The sequence below is a fragment of the Macrobrachium rosenbergii genome, chromosome 9, assembly GCF_040412425.1.
Source record: "Macrobrachium rosenbergii isolate ZJJX-2024 chromosome 9, ASM4041242v1, whole genome shotgun sequence".
Classification (NCBI taxonomy): domain Eukaryota; kingdom Metazoa; phylum Arthropoda; class Malacostraca; order Decapoda; family Palaemonidae; genus Macrobrachium; species Macrobrachium rosenbergii.
In genome coordinates, this window is record NC_089749.1 from 38,392,886 (window position 1) to 38,407,743 (window position 14,858).

Consider the following 14,858-nt stretch of genomic DNA (forward strand, 5'->3'; position numbering starts at 1 on the left):
TATTTATATTCCACACGTGATTGTGTGTTGATGATTTATATATATATATATATATATATATATATATATATATATATATATATATATATATATATATATATATATATATATATATATATATATATATATATATATATATATATATGTGTGTGTATAATAAAGATTTTAGACAAAATGTTCAATGTCAAAAAGAAAAAAAAAAAAAAATATATATATATATATATATATATATATATATATATATATATATATATATATATATATATATATATATATATATATATATATATAAAGGATTTTGACAAAGGAAAAATCTATTTCTGGAGAGGGGCCCGTGTCACCCGGTGAAATAGTCCATTCAGCACTTATTTCTAGGTAATTCTGTTGCTAGATACCAGAGAAAGCTAAATGAAATGCTGGAGTTACTACCCCCAGAGCGAGCTCCACTAGATGGAGTCGTGTATGGAAAAGGGTGAACTACAAAAACACGGAACCTTATCCTATAGAGATTCCCAATGTCAAAAGTCCCAACGAGAGAGGTGCCGATACAAGCCCATGCACTACTCGCGGACTGTATACAAGGCAACACTAGCCGCATTCCATGTTAGCACCCACCTCACTAGAATGAAGTTTATCAAGGGAGGGAGAGAATGAAAAACAGGGGTGGGTCACCGGGTGACACGGGCCCCTCTCCAGAAATAGATTTTTCCTTTGTCAAAATCCTTTTTCTGGATCGGGGTCCCGTGTCACCCGGTGAAATAGTAACAGAGAAATAAACATCATTCTTATGCTATTAAAGACTTAAATAGAAACGTTGAAAACTAGGAGAATTCTACCCTGAACATTAGTAAGGTCCTCTAAGTTCATGTAATGAAAATAATGTAAGTGGTCACCGTCTAAGATCATGAGCTTAGAATAGCACCTGAATAGGCTTGTATTAAGAAAATACTTCCTGCCTAATAGCAGACCCAATGACAGTGCCCCCCCTTTTTTAAAGGAGAGGACCTGACAAAATTGCGAGGGCCTGTCTAAAAAAGCCTGCAAGGAGAAAACTGCACACAGAAACAGACCTTGTAAAAGGGGAGTACTTTCCAAGGTGACCACCGAAAATGAGGACCTTCAATTGAGGATAGAAAGTTAGGGTGAGGAATTCACAACACTACCCCTGATGAGGGGAAACCAAACTGATTGGTTCCGCCAGACAGGGCAGACAGTACAGGAAAACTAACACTAGAAGCTAAGCTGATTAAAAATTTTTGGGACTTCCTTAACAAGGAAAGGTAAGAACAAGATGATTGTTGGTTACCGAAGCTAACTCCGATACATTACTCAAAGACCAGGAAACCGAATGTGGACGGAGTACTGTTCTAGACGAACACAGACCTTAGGGATGAAAGTTAAGGGCCTGTGAGTCTGGTTCCAACAAAACACTTTCCTCGAGGCCAATGCAGCCGCATCAGTACTGTAGCTTCAAAACTATGTGAAGAGTGCTAGTTACTTAACTGCAGAACCATACTGCAGTAGAGTAGGATCCCTTAACTGATTTCAGGAAAACAGTAATAACAGGACCAATATCAGTTTCCTCCTAAACTGTAAGATTCACAAAGACCACAAAGCCAGGACATCAGAGTTTGAGGGGGCTGACGCAGGCTGAGTTTATACCAGACGGGACAGCTTGATAGTTTGTGGCTGAATTGGGTTGCAAACAGACCTACTTCCAGGCCCAGGAAAAGGTCACAAGACTACCTGAATGACTCTCCGTCTAAGGACTATTCCGACACCAGGGGGAAGGCCCTGGATAGGGAAAAAGCAGTGACCTTTTGGACCCCTACAAGAAGGGTGGTAGACAGAGGCACCTGCGTCTGTTGGTTATGGAGAAGAATGAACCATAACCTGAACGAAGCAATTCGAGTCCAAAACCACTTGTTTACGCAGCGCACTATTGCTGTTTTGTTCAGAACCAGCCTAAAAGGAAACCTCTTGGGGGGAAGAAGTTTCCCAAGGACAGGAAGACTGTCACCGCCCTCCAAAGCGTTGATATGGAACTGCCGGAACGTGACCGACTAAGTACCATGTACTTCATTGGGCCAAAAAATATCCACCTCACCCGCCCAGAGAGGTGACGGTGTGGAATACTGAGGCCGGAGGGGAAAGCTGGAGAGGAACTGACTTCGGTAAGCACTTGATAGTTGTGCAAGGCCGGAGGCCACTATTCAAGCAGGAGGAATCAAGGAGACACGCCCCTGACTCCACCATACCTGGTCATAAACTCCAGCTTTGACTTCAGAAGGAGAACCGTCACTGAAGCAAACTGGAGAAAACCCAGGACCTTTTCTTGGGCACGGGGAGAGGTATGCTTGAGATGATGAAATGATAGGATGTCCTTGCTATCTCTTTCCACTTCCACTGGATTCATAACTACGGAAGGCTACCCTCCTGAATCAGGTGGGATTTCTTCCTGGTTACTTAGAAGCCCAAAGACTCTAGAAACCGATTATAATGACCGGCGCCCTCAGGCAATTCCCGACGCTGGGTGCCCAAATGAGCCAGGCAACTAGATATGCAGCTAGCATAGCCTCCTAATACCGGAGCTGTTGAACTACGGTGTTGTTCAAACTGGCAAAGACTCTGGAGCCGCATTGAGGAGGGCATGAACCTGAAGGGTACACCTGCTCCCAGTCTGAATCCCAAGAAGGGATAGGACCTTTCTGCAACCAAGATGTGAAAGGAAGCGTCGGAAAGGTCTATAGAGGTGGTTACGGCTCCACGGCGCAGTAGGATCCGAACCCACAAGACTGTAAGCAACCGAGACTTGCCGCATGAATAAGGAAAACAAACGGGACACGGCCGGAAAAATTTTCCAGTGGAAGGGAACTTCCTTGGCAGACTGAAAAAGCCTGACAGGCCATTCACAAAGACCCCAGAACTCTGGCCGGAGGCTGATTGAACCTGATTGGGGAGGGGAACAACAGTCCAGCTCCACCCCGGGCCCTGATAACTATACTCTGGGCCCAGGAACTGAAGTTCCAGTGGCCCTGAAAATGGTACAGCCTCCCACCCATATGAGAAATACTACAGGGAGGAGGCTTGATTGCCTCCCGTGAAGCGAATGCCTTCCCAATTTCTCGGAGAGGAGTAGGATGCATCCCTGCTCCTATGATAACCCTGAGGGTCAGAGCCTCTGGCCAAATGTCTAGTGAAAATTCTTTCCTTAGGTTTTTCGTATGAAGCAAAGAAAACTCCGGCGGGGCACGTGGGGAGGCAGAGACACACGGGGTGTTACAAGGGGCTGATGTGTTGGCTGAACCCGCACACATCGAGGTGGAGGCTGGGAGTGAGAGCTGACGGCTGTCTAGGGCAGAGACCTGAAGAGCCTGCACCACCGCCTGAGCAGGGGGCTCTTGAACTACATGAACTTCTTGCCGGACTTGGGACAGGTCCCGGCAAGATCAGACCGTTTCTGCTCGTAGGGTAGACACCCATGAGAACGGAGACTCTGGGTAACAATAGTAGCCCCAGACGGGCCAGAACAACGCCCACCTGGGGAAAAGATTAATTCTCCAGGTGAAACTGTTCATAAGATTTTTCAGCTCAAGGCGGAACGGGCAAGCCTGACTTACACCCTGTTTCAGCTTCCGAGAATTGACTCCGGAAGCTTAGGAGCTGTACGCTGAATAAATTAGAAGCGTAGTCCGGGGTTAGAAGATTCACTGTGAATGTATCTGTGATATCTGTCTCCCGGAAATGCCTCAGCGATACATTTTCAAAACAAGCCTGTTGATAAGAGGGCTACATTCGGAGCACAAGGGGTAAGAAACAGGGCTCTCAAAGAGAGCACGGTAAGACCCCACAGCTGGCGTGAACTTGGGATTCTCCGCCTGCCACACCGTTAGAGTTCTCAGGAGACGATGTGTCCAGCCCTCAGCTGAGGGCTCACTTATGGATCCTGCCAGACAGATGCCATGCTCTGTTCTGACAGTCTGGTAAAACCCGGATAAGAGGATACCAGACCGGAAGGGAAGAAATGCCCTTCCACCAACCTCCGTGCCCACACCCGACAGGAGGGTGCCTTCATGCTGGGAAGCATAAAGGGAAGGCACCAAGATTCCCCAGACTGGAGGGAAAAGAGGTGGAGATGTCCGAACGATAGAATTCGAACGGAGCAGGACTTAACAGGCGATCCATTGACAATGAGTCTTGAGATTAATCACTTGGGATTTAAGCTCCTGGGAAAGGGAAGGCATGGACCATGAGGTAGATAGTTAGTTTAATAGGTTGACAATGACCCTCAAATCGAGCTCCTTATAAGGAGACCCGTAAAAAAGTTTTCAACAAAGGAAGAAGGGGTAACCGCCTTGCTTTTGCTTGGGCCGTGTCCTTTCCAGAAGACGAGGCCAAACTCGTAGATGGCACCGGATTAGAGATCCGAGACGCCCTTGAGGGGGCCCTGGAGCGGGTCTTCTTGGTTTAAAAAGGTTTTTTTTATTTATTTTTTTTTTACTTCACCTTAGGGACGGTAGACCAGGAACCGTCGAAAGGGATGAGAAGGTAACGAATCCCCTAAAGGAAAAGTTTGCCTCACCTAATTCCGAGCTAAGCGGAAAAGGTTTGCCTCAATTATTCCCCGCACCTACTTATCGCCCGGGACGACGTTCACAGGTCCGAGAACGAGACAGAAGGCCGCAAAGTCTTCAGAAATCTCTCCGTAAACAATTAACTTGAGGCGAAGAGTTACAAGATTGCGGCCGCCTCCAGGAGGGGAAAAATTAAGACCCCAGACACCGGAGGAACAACTATTAATAAGTTATATAAGACGGAGTTTGGCGAAGGAAAACCGATAGGTGTATATGAAACCTACCAATTTACCGAGAATCTCGCCCGAAAACGGAGTTTAGCGGAGGAAATCGATAGGCGTATATGAAACCTACCGATCCACCGAGAATCTCGCCCGAGAGAGCCCAAACACCGAAAGATTAACTATTAATAAGCCACAAGAGGCGGAGAACCGATAGGTTTATATGAAACCTACCAAATTAACGAGAATCCAGCCCGAGACGGAGTTTGGCGGAGTGAAATCGATAGGCGTATATGTGAAACCTACCGATTTATCGAAAGAGCGACTATTAATAAGCCACATGAGGCGGAGCTTGACGGAGGTAAAACCGACAGGTATATATGAAACCTACGGATTCATCAGGTAGCCTGCTCGGGAGAGCATAGCGCATAAACGCAATCTGCCAGGTGCCAAACGACTAATAATAAGCCAAAGGAGCGTTTGGCGGCGATAAAACCGACTGGTGTAAATAAAACCTACGGATTCATCAAGTAGCCTGCTCGGAGAGAGCATAGCGTACTTTACAACCTTCCGAGTCAAGAATAAGTCACATGAGGCGGAGTTTGGCGGAGACGAAACCGACAGGTATATATAAAACCTACGGGTTCATCAAGAAGTCTGCTCGAGGAGAGCATAGCGCACTTCATAACCTTCCGTGCCAAACTATGAATCCAAAACAGACTGCGACCGAATGGGAGCTATAGATTCCGTGATCGCTGGTTTGTTGCAGGATAGCGGAGCATTCCTGCACTTGACAAAACCAAATGAAAACGATGAGAAAAGGGCATGCTGGAACGGATGCCGGAGCAGAGTACCGTAGCAGCCATAGCCTAGTCAGACCAGGAAAACCCCCGGAGAAAACCGGAGAGAAAACCGGGCTAACAGGACAAAACTCATAGACATAAAAACAGAGTCAACGGAACATTCGGTTTGCGATCATGTTTGAATAAAATGTGGGAAGGTTATGAACTGTTCGGAAGTGGGCGCACTCCGAGCCAAGAGAGGAAAACCCCCGGAGGAGGATATCCTGAACAAAGTGATAGCGGTGGGGGGGGGAATAAACGCTGACCGCTAAACACTAAAACCGCCGTAGCAGTAAGCAAGGAGAGCGCCCAACAAGATAACGAAACACCGAACAGGTAGTAGCAAAAAGGAGGGGGAACGCCGAAAGTAAATAAAGCAGAAGACAGTTAGGTGGAGAACGCTAACTGGCCTCGTATGAGATCCCAACAGTGAGGTGCGAACATGTAGGAAGCACCACAAAGGGAAATAGTCGACGTAAAAGGAAGGGGGAAGGATAGGCCAGGAGGTTGGTAACCCAAAGCAGCGACCAGGGGTGGGACAGCACTCCCCGGGCGCCCAGAGATTCTCATAGATCCCCTCGCTATGTAAGCTGTGTTGCACGACAAGAGCGAGAGAAAAAGAGAGGAAGGGCAAAAACCTCTACGGCCAGGAGAGCAATGAAAGATAAAAGGAGTGTGAACAGGAGTGGGGAGAGCACTCCTGGTCACCTCCAGGTCCAGGTAGAGTGCCAACTCAGACACACCGAGGGACAATCAATCAATGCAGAGGGAGGGGATGTAGGCTACAACATAAAATAAGGATAATTGCTCTCAAGCCTTGGAAAGTTAACAAACTTTGAAAACAAACCAAGGGGAGAGAGAGAGCAAAGGATAAAAGGGAGAGAAGGGGACTCTCGAAACCACAAATAACATATATATAGTCGGTAAAAGAAGTGTGAACAGGAGTGGGGAGAGCACTCCCGGTCACCATTGGTAAGCAACCCAAAGAAGGATTGAACTAGGATAGGCTACGCAGGTAAACCCTCGCTATTCCAGCTTAACTTATTAGGAACATTAGCCTAAGTGAAAAGTCAAACAGGGGAGAGAGGGTGGACGAGGCAATATATCCAAGCCAAAACCAAACAAAGGGAAGCACCAGACATAAAACACACATGTACAGAACGAGATCACCGACATGAAACTCATACGCACAGAGATCGAGATCGTCCCATTAACGAATTTTTCCCCGAAGGGAAAAAAGTGTTACAGCCAACCCTAGGCTAACCTAACTGAGGCGATGTAAAGGAAGGAAGCCTAGGAGAGGGGTAAAGGCTAACCAATAACACAATCAAAAAAATCATAATAAAACAAAAATTGTCTATAAGGTACATGTAGGAGGATAGGCAGGCCCAACACAACATGGACGTGAAGGGACATGACCGACCTCCAGTTAAATGAAAGTATCCCAAAATTAACAAAATTCAAAATTCAAAAGCATCCAAGCACAAGGTCAAAAATTAAATGTAACAATGAAAATCATGTTCCCATACACTTAGAGAAGTGAGTCTAAAACAAGGCAAAATAAAGCCAAAATAAGCTTGTTTAATAGGGCCGAGGGGAACCACGTAGCCTAAACAGCAAGACAGCACTTGACCAGGAAGGGAACACAAAATTCACAAAATAAACAAAATTATAAAAACAAAGTAAAAACCGTAACAGACCAATGAAAATAAGATCCCCAAAGGCTAAGAGAAGTGAGTGACAAAAATAAAGCATAATGAGGCCATGATAATAAGCGAATGGGCTCGAGGGGGAAGCTCGTAGGGCAAACGCTCAACAACACTTTCGTAATGAAGCCACAATAAAAAGCGAATGGGCCCGAGGGGTAGCTCAGAGCCTAAACGCTAAACATCACTCCCGTAATGAAGCCATGATAAAGGCGAATGGGCCCGAGTGGGTAGCTCGTAGCCTAAACGCTAAACATCACTCCCGTAATAAAAATCACTCGAATGAAGCCATGATAAAAGCTTAATGGGCCCGAGGGGGTAGCTAAGTAGCCTAAACGCTAAAACAGCACTTCTCGTAGTAAATGGGTACAGAACAAACAAAAATTAATCAAACCCACTAAAGTTAGGGATCATTAATGGTAAAATATCCCAAATAAAAAGGGACACAAATAAAAACACAAAACAAACATGCCGACCCAAGACCAAGAGAGGTCAAGAGACGACGTGAGAGGAGATCGAGACGGCGTTATAAATCCCTTTAATTATTAAACTAAAGGAAAATAAGAAGCCTCAATCGCCTAAAAACAACAAAACACTGGTACTCAAGTAATTGAAGAAGAACCTTGCGAGGATGCCATAAAAATCCAAAATAGAGCACAAAATAAGAATCACAACGAAATTACGTGTGAAAAAAAACGTGCTAAAATGGAATGCGGCTAGTGTTGCCTTGTACACAGTCCTTGAGTAGTGCATGGGCTTGTATCGGCACCTCTCGTTGGGACTTTTGACATTGGGAATCTCTATAGCATAAGGTTCCATGTTTTTGTAGTTCACCCTTTTCCATACACGACTCCATCTAGTGGAGCTCGCTCTGGGGTAGTAACCCAGCATTTCATTTAGCTTTCTCTGGTATCTAGCAACGGAATTACCTAGAAATAAGTGCTGAATGGACTATTTCACCGGGTGACACGGGACCCCGATCCAGACATATATATATATATGAATATAAGAAGGCCCATAAACACTATTTAAACGTTGAAACCATATATTTTGGCACTAGCTTCTGTGCCCCTGTTCACTGGTAGAATATGGACAGGTGGAAAGTTACAATGGTATATATGCAAAAACATAAAGGTGTGGCCCCAGGCCCAGGGCCACACCTTTATGTTTTTGTATATATACCATTGTAACTTTCCACCTGTCCATATTCTACCAGTGAACAGGGCACAGAAGCTAGTGCCCCAAAATATATGGTTTCAACGTTTAAATAGTGTTTTTATGGGCCTTCTTATATTCATATTACACTGTAGTATTACAGGAAAAGACATTCATATATATATATATATATATATATATATATATATATATATATATATATATATATATATATATATATATATATGTATATATATCAAAAGGCCATAGAAGGCCATAGTATGATGGTCCAGAAGGCTGCATACGGCCTTAAGGCCGCAGGTTCCCCATCCCTGAACTACAGTGTTCTGTAGCTTGTATATCAGGAAGGGCTGTGACCCATTCACTGCCTCTGTCCCACTAGTAGTGGACTTTCTACGGAAAAAAATATTAAATGTCAGCTTCTTTTAACAAGGTGTACTGGCCTAACCTCTTACAGGCATTTGAGAGCAGGGACACTGACCTGAGCACTTCATTGAAGATTTGTTATAAGTGCCAATTTTATGAGAAGGGAGCTTTGCTTAGGAATCTGCATTCCCCATCATGGGACCTGTCGCTGGTACTGTGACACCTATCCAGTTCAGTACATACATCCCTGGAGGATGCTCCTCAATGGGATCCTACTGAGAAAACAGCCTTCCTTGAGCCCTGCCCTCACCTAGGCAGGTGAGCAAGCTAGATGCTCCCTATAGTGAAGTTTTCACACTAAGAACGGGTAAAACTGGCTTGTCCCAAGAGCCTGTTTACGTCAAGAGATGCAGACAATTTCTCCCTAACCTCATCTATCTACCTTTGCCTGTTCAGCTTGGGAACAAGGAGGATATCCTTCTTTATCATGTAAGAACCATCAGGATTTATCTTTGTAAGAACACAGCTTTTGGCAAGTGAATAAACGGATTGTTTTTATCTGTTAGTACACTTAGGATGGGTGTTACTAAAAACAATTTCACTCTGGCTACGTTGCGCCACCATGAAAGCTTATGATAACATCTCTAACACAGCATCCAGCTTAAGACACAGCATCCAGCTTAAGTCACAGGTCATGTAATAAGGACTGTATCTACACCTTGGGCTTTTAAAAGAAATATGAGAATTTCTTCTACCATCAAATTTTGCATCATGAAGGCTCCAGAATACCTTGACTTGTTCTCAACTGGCCCTACTTTGGCTGCAGGCCAGCTTTTACTCCTTATCAAAAAGGAGGGGATATTCTGAACAATGGTTTCACTTCCTCTTCATCATCTTGGTCCCTTGTAGTACAGTTTAATTAACTGAGGTACAGTCTTCATTTACATGCTTTAGATGAAGAGTCTCAGTGCATTAGACTACTTTTGATACAATCTTTGGCAGTACAGACTATAGTTTTAAAAACAAATTATTCATTCATTATGACACACTGTTAGTCTTCACCGGACTCCAGGATTCCCTGACTCTGTTGTTCAGCAGTTTGCTGGCTCCAAGTCCATGAGACTCAGTTTGCTTAGTATGTCTTATTAATAGCAGCTCTCCTCCTGCCGAAGTAACTACTCGGGCAGTTATAAAGTGACGGATTTTTAGTGCCAAAACAAATTAATTTTTGAAAAACAAAATATTCTTTTTATACAAATCCATCACTTTACAAAGTAATTTGCAGTCCTCTCAACCTCACCTTTATGGTAGGGTCAGACTACATTTGATATGACTAAATGGCCAGTTGAACACCATTTCTTCATTATAGAGCACGTCTGGAAAAAAGCTGATGCACTTTAAGGCACTTGTAACATGATCAGTTTGCACTAGAAAACTCATTTTTGTTAAATTGTACACTTGAATATAATCTTTGCCTTTACTTTTTTGCTGCTGCCTGTATTGTATTTAATAATCTTGCATTTACATTCTGATTTTCTTAACATTCCAGTTTGTTTAACTTTTCTAAAAAATTATACCTATATCTTTTAAAATGATGTATATGCTTCTAATTTTTTTTTTTAACTTAAATTCCTCTCTTCTTCAACTAAAAATAAATTACATGTGAGTCAAAATGCTACATAAATGAAATGGATACTCTAAGCATCTGAGTTCATATACAAGAAGAGTAAACTGATGGCAATGATGAACCATTAACAGAATGATAACTGATAACTGACTGCGGGTCACTTGAAACCTGAGCATGTCTACTGTTTCACAAACTTTTTGATAAAGTTTAAATTTAATAACCAACAATCTTTATTTACCTAATTTTCATAAACAGGAATAAAAATCACTTTAGAAATTACTTTTTAACTAACCATGAAATTACAAAACAAATGAGGGGTAGCCAGAGTAGAAAAAGTACAAACAGCACATTACAAAATTTTGCAAATCTTCAACATCAGCGTGAGGGATCCCCATTCTTCCTAAAAACTCTCAATCACACTGCTATTAAGGAACAGAATTACCACAAATACTGCAACCATACTTTACATGAGGAGTTAGTATTTAACATTTGTTGCTGAGGTTTCACATGACAAAAGTTATCACACCTTAAAAAAAAAAATTACAAACTGCAAAAATACCTACCTTTTGGGACATAAAGAAACTTGTAGACTCTAACAGAAATGCTTTTTTTGACTGGTTGCAATAAGCAAAACTGTCACTTCAATTAATTTCAAAAAGACTAAAATACTATCACTGATTTTTTCATATATCCTTGGTATACATTTGATAATAAATTTGATAAAAAAATACATTGATTAACTTCCCATAAATTTGAAACTGAATGGTAAACTTACCTAAATATCCATTTTGTTTCCAAAAATTATCAACCCAGTCATTCTGTGTTTGAGAATAAATGTTTGGGATGTATACTGATCTGTGAACTTGCTGATTCCCTGTTAAAATTCCTGGAATTCTTCCCATTTCAATAAGCTTTTCAGCAACACCTGCAATACAGCAAAAATAGCACATAAAAATAAAATCATGTTATGGCAGGACAGTTTGTATTTATGATACTTTTTGTAAATTTTCTTATTTTTAAATTATTTCAACATTATGTGGAGGTCATTTCACTGTGCTAACTATATATGCTTTTTGCAGATTGTAGATAGACCTCAAAAGTGCCTTCATGGAGAACTCAACCAAACTAAGGTTTAGTTGACTGATGTTAACCTTAGTGTACATAGTTATGGAGTTTTAACAAGGTAAGGGAAGTAAGGGTACATAGCTTCAACTTTACATCAGCAGAGTATTTTTTCATCATATCTGGAAATGGCCATTAACTGGAAGTCCTTCGATACATTAATATAAGTGGAGGAGAGATTACAGTGTATATACTGTGTGTGTATGTATATATATACTGTATTATGTATTATATATATATATATATATATATATATATATATATATATATATATATATGTATATGTATGTATGTATGTATATATATATATGTATGTATGTATGTATATATATGTATGTATGCATGTATATATATATATGTATGTATGTATGTATATATATGTATATATATATATATATATATATATATATATATATATATATATATATATATATATATATATATATATATATATATATATATATATATATATATATATATATATATATATATATATATATATATATATATATATATATATATATATATATATATATATATATATATATATTTATATATATATATATATATATATATATATATATATATATATATATATATATATATATATATATATATATATATATATATATATATATATATATATATATATATATACACAGGCTGTCCCTGGTTATCGGTGGCCTCAGTTATCGGCGATCCGGTTTTACAGCACGTCTAGCAACGACGATAACCAGATTTTTTACACCGGTTCCCAGTTATCGGCACCGATCTCCAGTTATCGGCACAGATCCCCAGTTACCAACGCTGATAACCAGACACCGGAGCAGATAACCGATTTTCGGTTATCGTCACGCTGTCGGGAACAGAACCCCGCCTATTACCGGGGACTGCCTGTATATACATACATACTGTATATACATATATATATATATATTTACATATATATTCATAGATACAGTAATAATACCTCGATCTTACGTGCTTCGAGTAGCACGAATTCACAGACACACAACTTTTCATTGGACCCTAACTAATTGGCAAGCACGATTTTTTCACAGACAAGCAACATTTGTAAAATCCTCGAGAAACCCAGCAGAAGTGGTTATGTTTAATTTTTGAAGTAATTTGTGTTTTCATGCTTTTATCTCTAAAATTATGAAAAATTTGGATTATTTTTATTTTTGTATATAAATACTTTATGATACTAGCATACTTTATGTTACAATACAGTAAAATCAATCAAAATCGATGTAAACATCCCTCTCTCTCGGTACTTTAAAATTTGCTTTGAAGTTCGAGTTGTATTTTAGTTTTCTGAAAAGAAAACTATTGTGCTACTTTGTCTGTCCACACTTCTTTCTGCCTGTCCTTAGATCTTAAAAACTACTGAGGCTAGAGGGCTACAAATTGGTATGTTGCTCATCCACCCTCCAATCATCAAACATACCAAATTGCAGCCCAGTAGCCTCTGTAGTTTTTATTTTATTTAAGGTTAAATTTAGCTATAATCGTGCTTCTGGCAAAGCAACAACACAGGCCATCACGGCTGGCCGAGAGTTTCATGGGCCACAGCTCATACAGCAGTATACTAAGACTACCTAAAGATAGACCTATTTTTGGAGGCCTTGATTATGCACTGTACAGAAAACCCTCCACTTCGCTCCAAAGCTTTCGGACAAGACTGGGAAAAAGATGCGGGGAAAAAGAAGCATGCAAAAATTGATTGAACTAAAATCTGATTAATTCACTATATATTTTCTTTCATTAATTGATATTCTGCTGTGTTTACATTATTATTATATGAAAATTAGTAAATCATTTACTTATCATACAAAACAAATAAACATACATATTACATATGCATAAATTCTCTCGTCTCAGTAAGAGAGAGAGAGAGAGAGAGAGAGAGAGAGAGAGAGAGAGAGAGAGAGAGAGAGAGAGAGAGAGAGAGAGAGAGAGAATTATTATTTGTATTATTTAACGTTATTTAATTGCATAAAAATGTAAACAAACACTTTTCCAGGGTTTCTCAAGGAATTGAAAGCTGTGAAAAATCACATATGACAATTGAGAACTTATAAATTGCACAACATGAAAAATGTAAACAAACACTTTACCAGGGTTTACATCAAGGAATTATATAATGTCATGCCTGTGAAAAATCACATATGACAATTAGTTAGGTTCCAATGAAAAGTTAGGTTCCTTGAATTGTGTAAGATTGAGGTATTAAATGAAAAGTATATATATATATATATACATATATATATATATATATATATAATTTACTATATACTATGAATTGTGTAAGATTACTATAATATATATATATATATATATATATATATATATATATATATATATATATATATATATATATATATATATATATATATACATACATACATATATACTATATATATAATATATATATATATATATATATATATATATATATATATATATATATAATATATATATATATATATATATATATATATATATATATATATATATATATATATATATATATATATATATATATATATATATATATATATATAGATATATATATATATATATATATATATATATATATATATATAATATATATATATTATATACTATATATATATATATATATATATATATATATATATATATATATATATATATATATATATATATATATATATATATATATATATATATATATATATATATATATATATATATATATATATATATATATATATATATATATATAATATATATATATATATATATATAATATATATATATGTATATATATAATATAATATATATATATATATATATATATAAATATATATTTTATATATTATATATATATATATATAATATATGATTTGGAGCTGAAAGTTATCCCCTGAAAAAAAATGCAATTTTTAGGATTAGTCATTGAAAAGTATGATTTGGAGCTCTTATCCCCTCACTAATACTTGTTTGTGTTGCCCCGTGCTTGATGACTTCTCTAAGTTGCTTGGGAACACTGTCTGCAAGATTTTGGAGGGTCTCTTTTCTCCAATGACTCCCAAACCTCCCTGATGGCTACTTCGAACTTTGGGATCGGGAGTTGCCTCTTAATGATGCTCCAAAAGTTCTCAATGGGATTTAAATCAGGTGAGGACCCTGGCCAGTCACTAAAAAAAGTCATGTCACAGTCTTTTAACCAATTGACC

General features: G+C 39.0%; 1 protein-coding gene across 1 annotated transcript in view; it reads right to left on the reverse strand.

Annotated features, from left to right (window-relative positions):
* The window catches only part of Ufl1 (UFM1 specific ligase 1), a 564,283-nt gene that overhangs the window by 271,970 nt on the left and 277,455 nt on the right, over positions 1-14,858 (reverse strand). Inside the window, exon 4 of the mRNA XM_067108921.1 lies at positions 11,288-11,437. Coding sequence (XP_066965022.1) covers positions 11,288-11,437 — 150 coding nt within the window. The remainder of the gene's footprint in view (positions 1-11,287; positions 11,438-14,858) is intronic.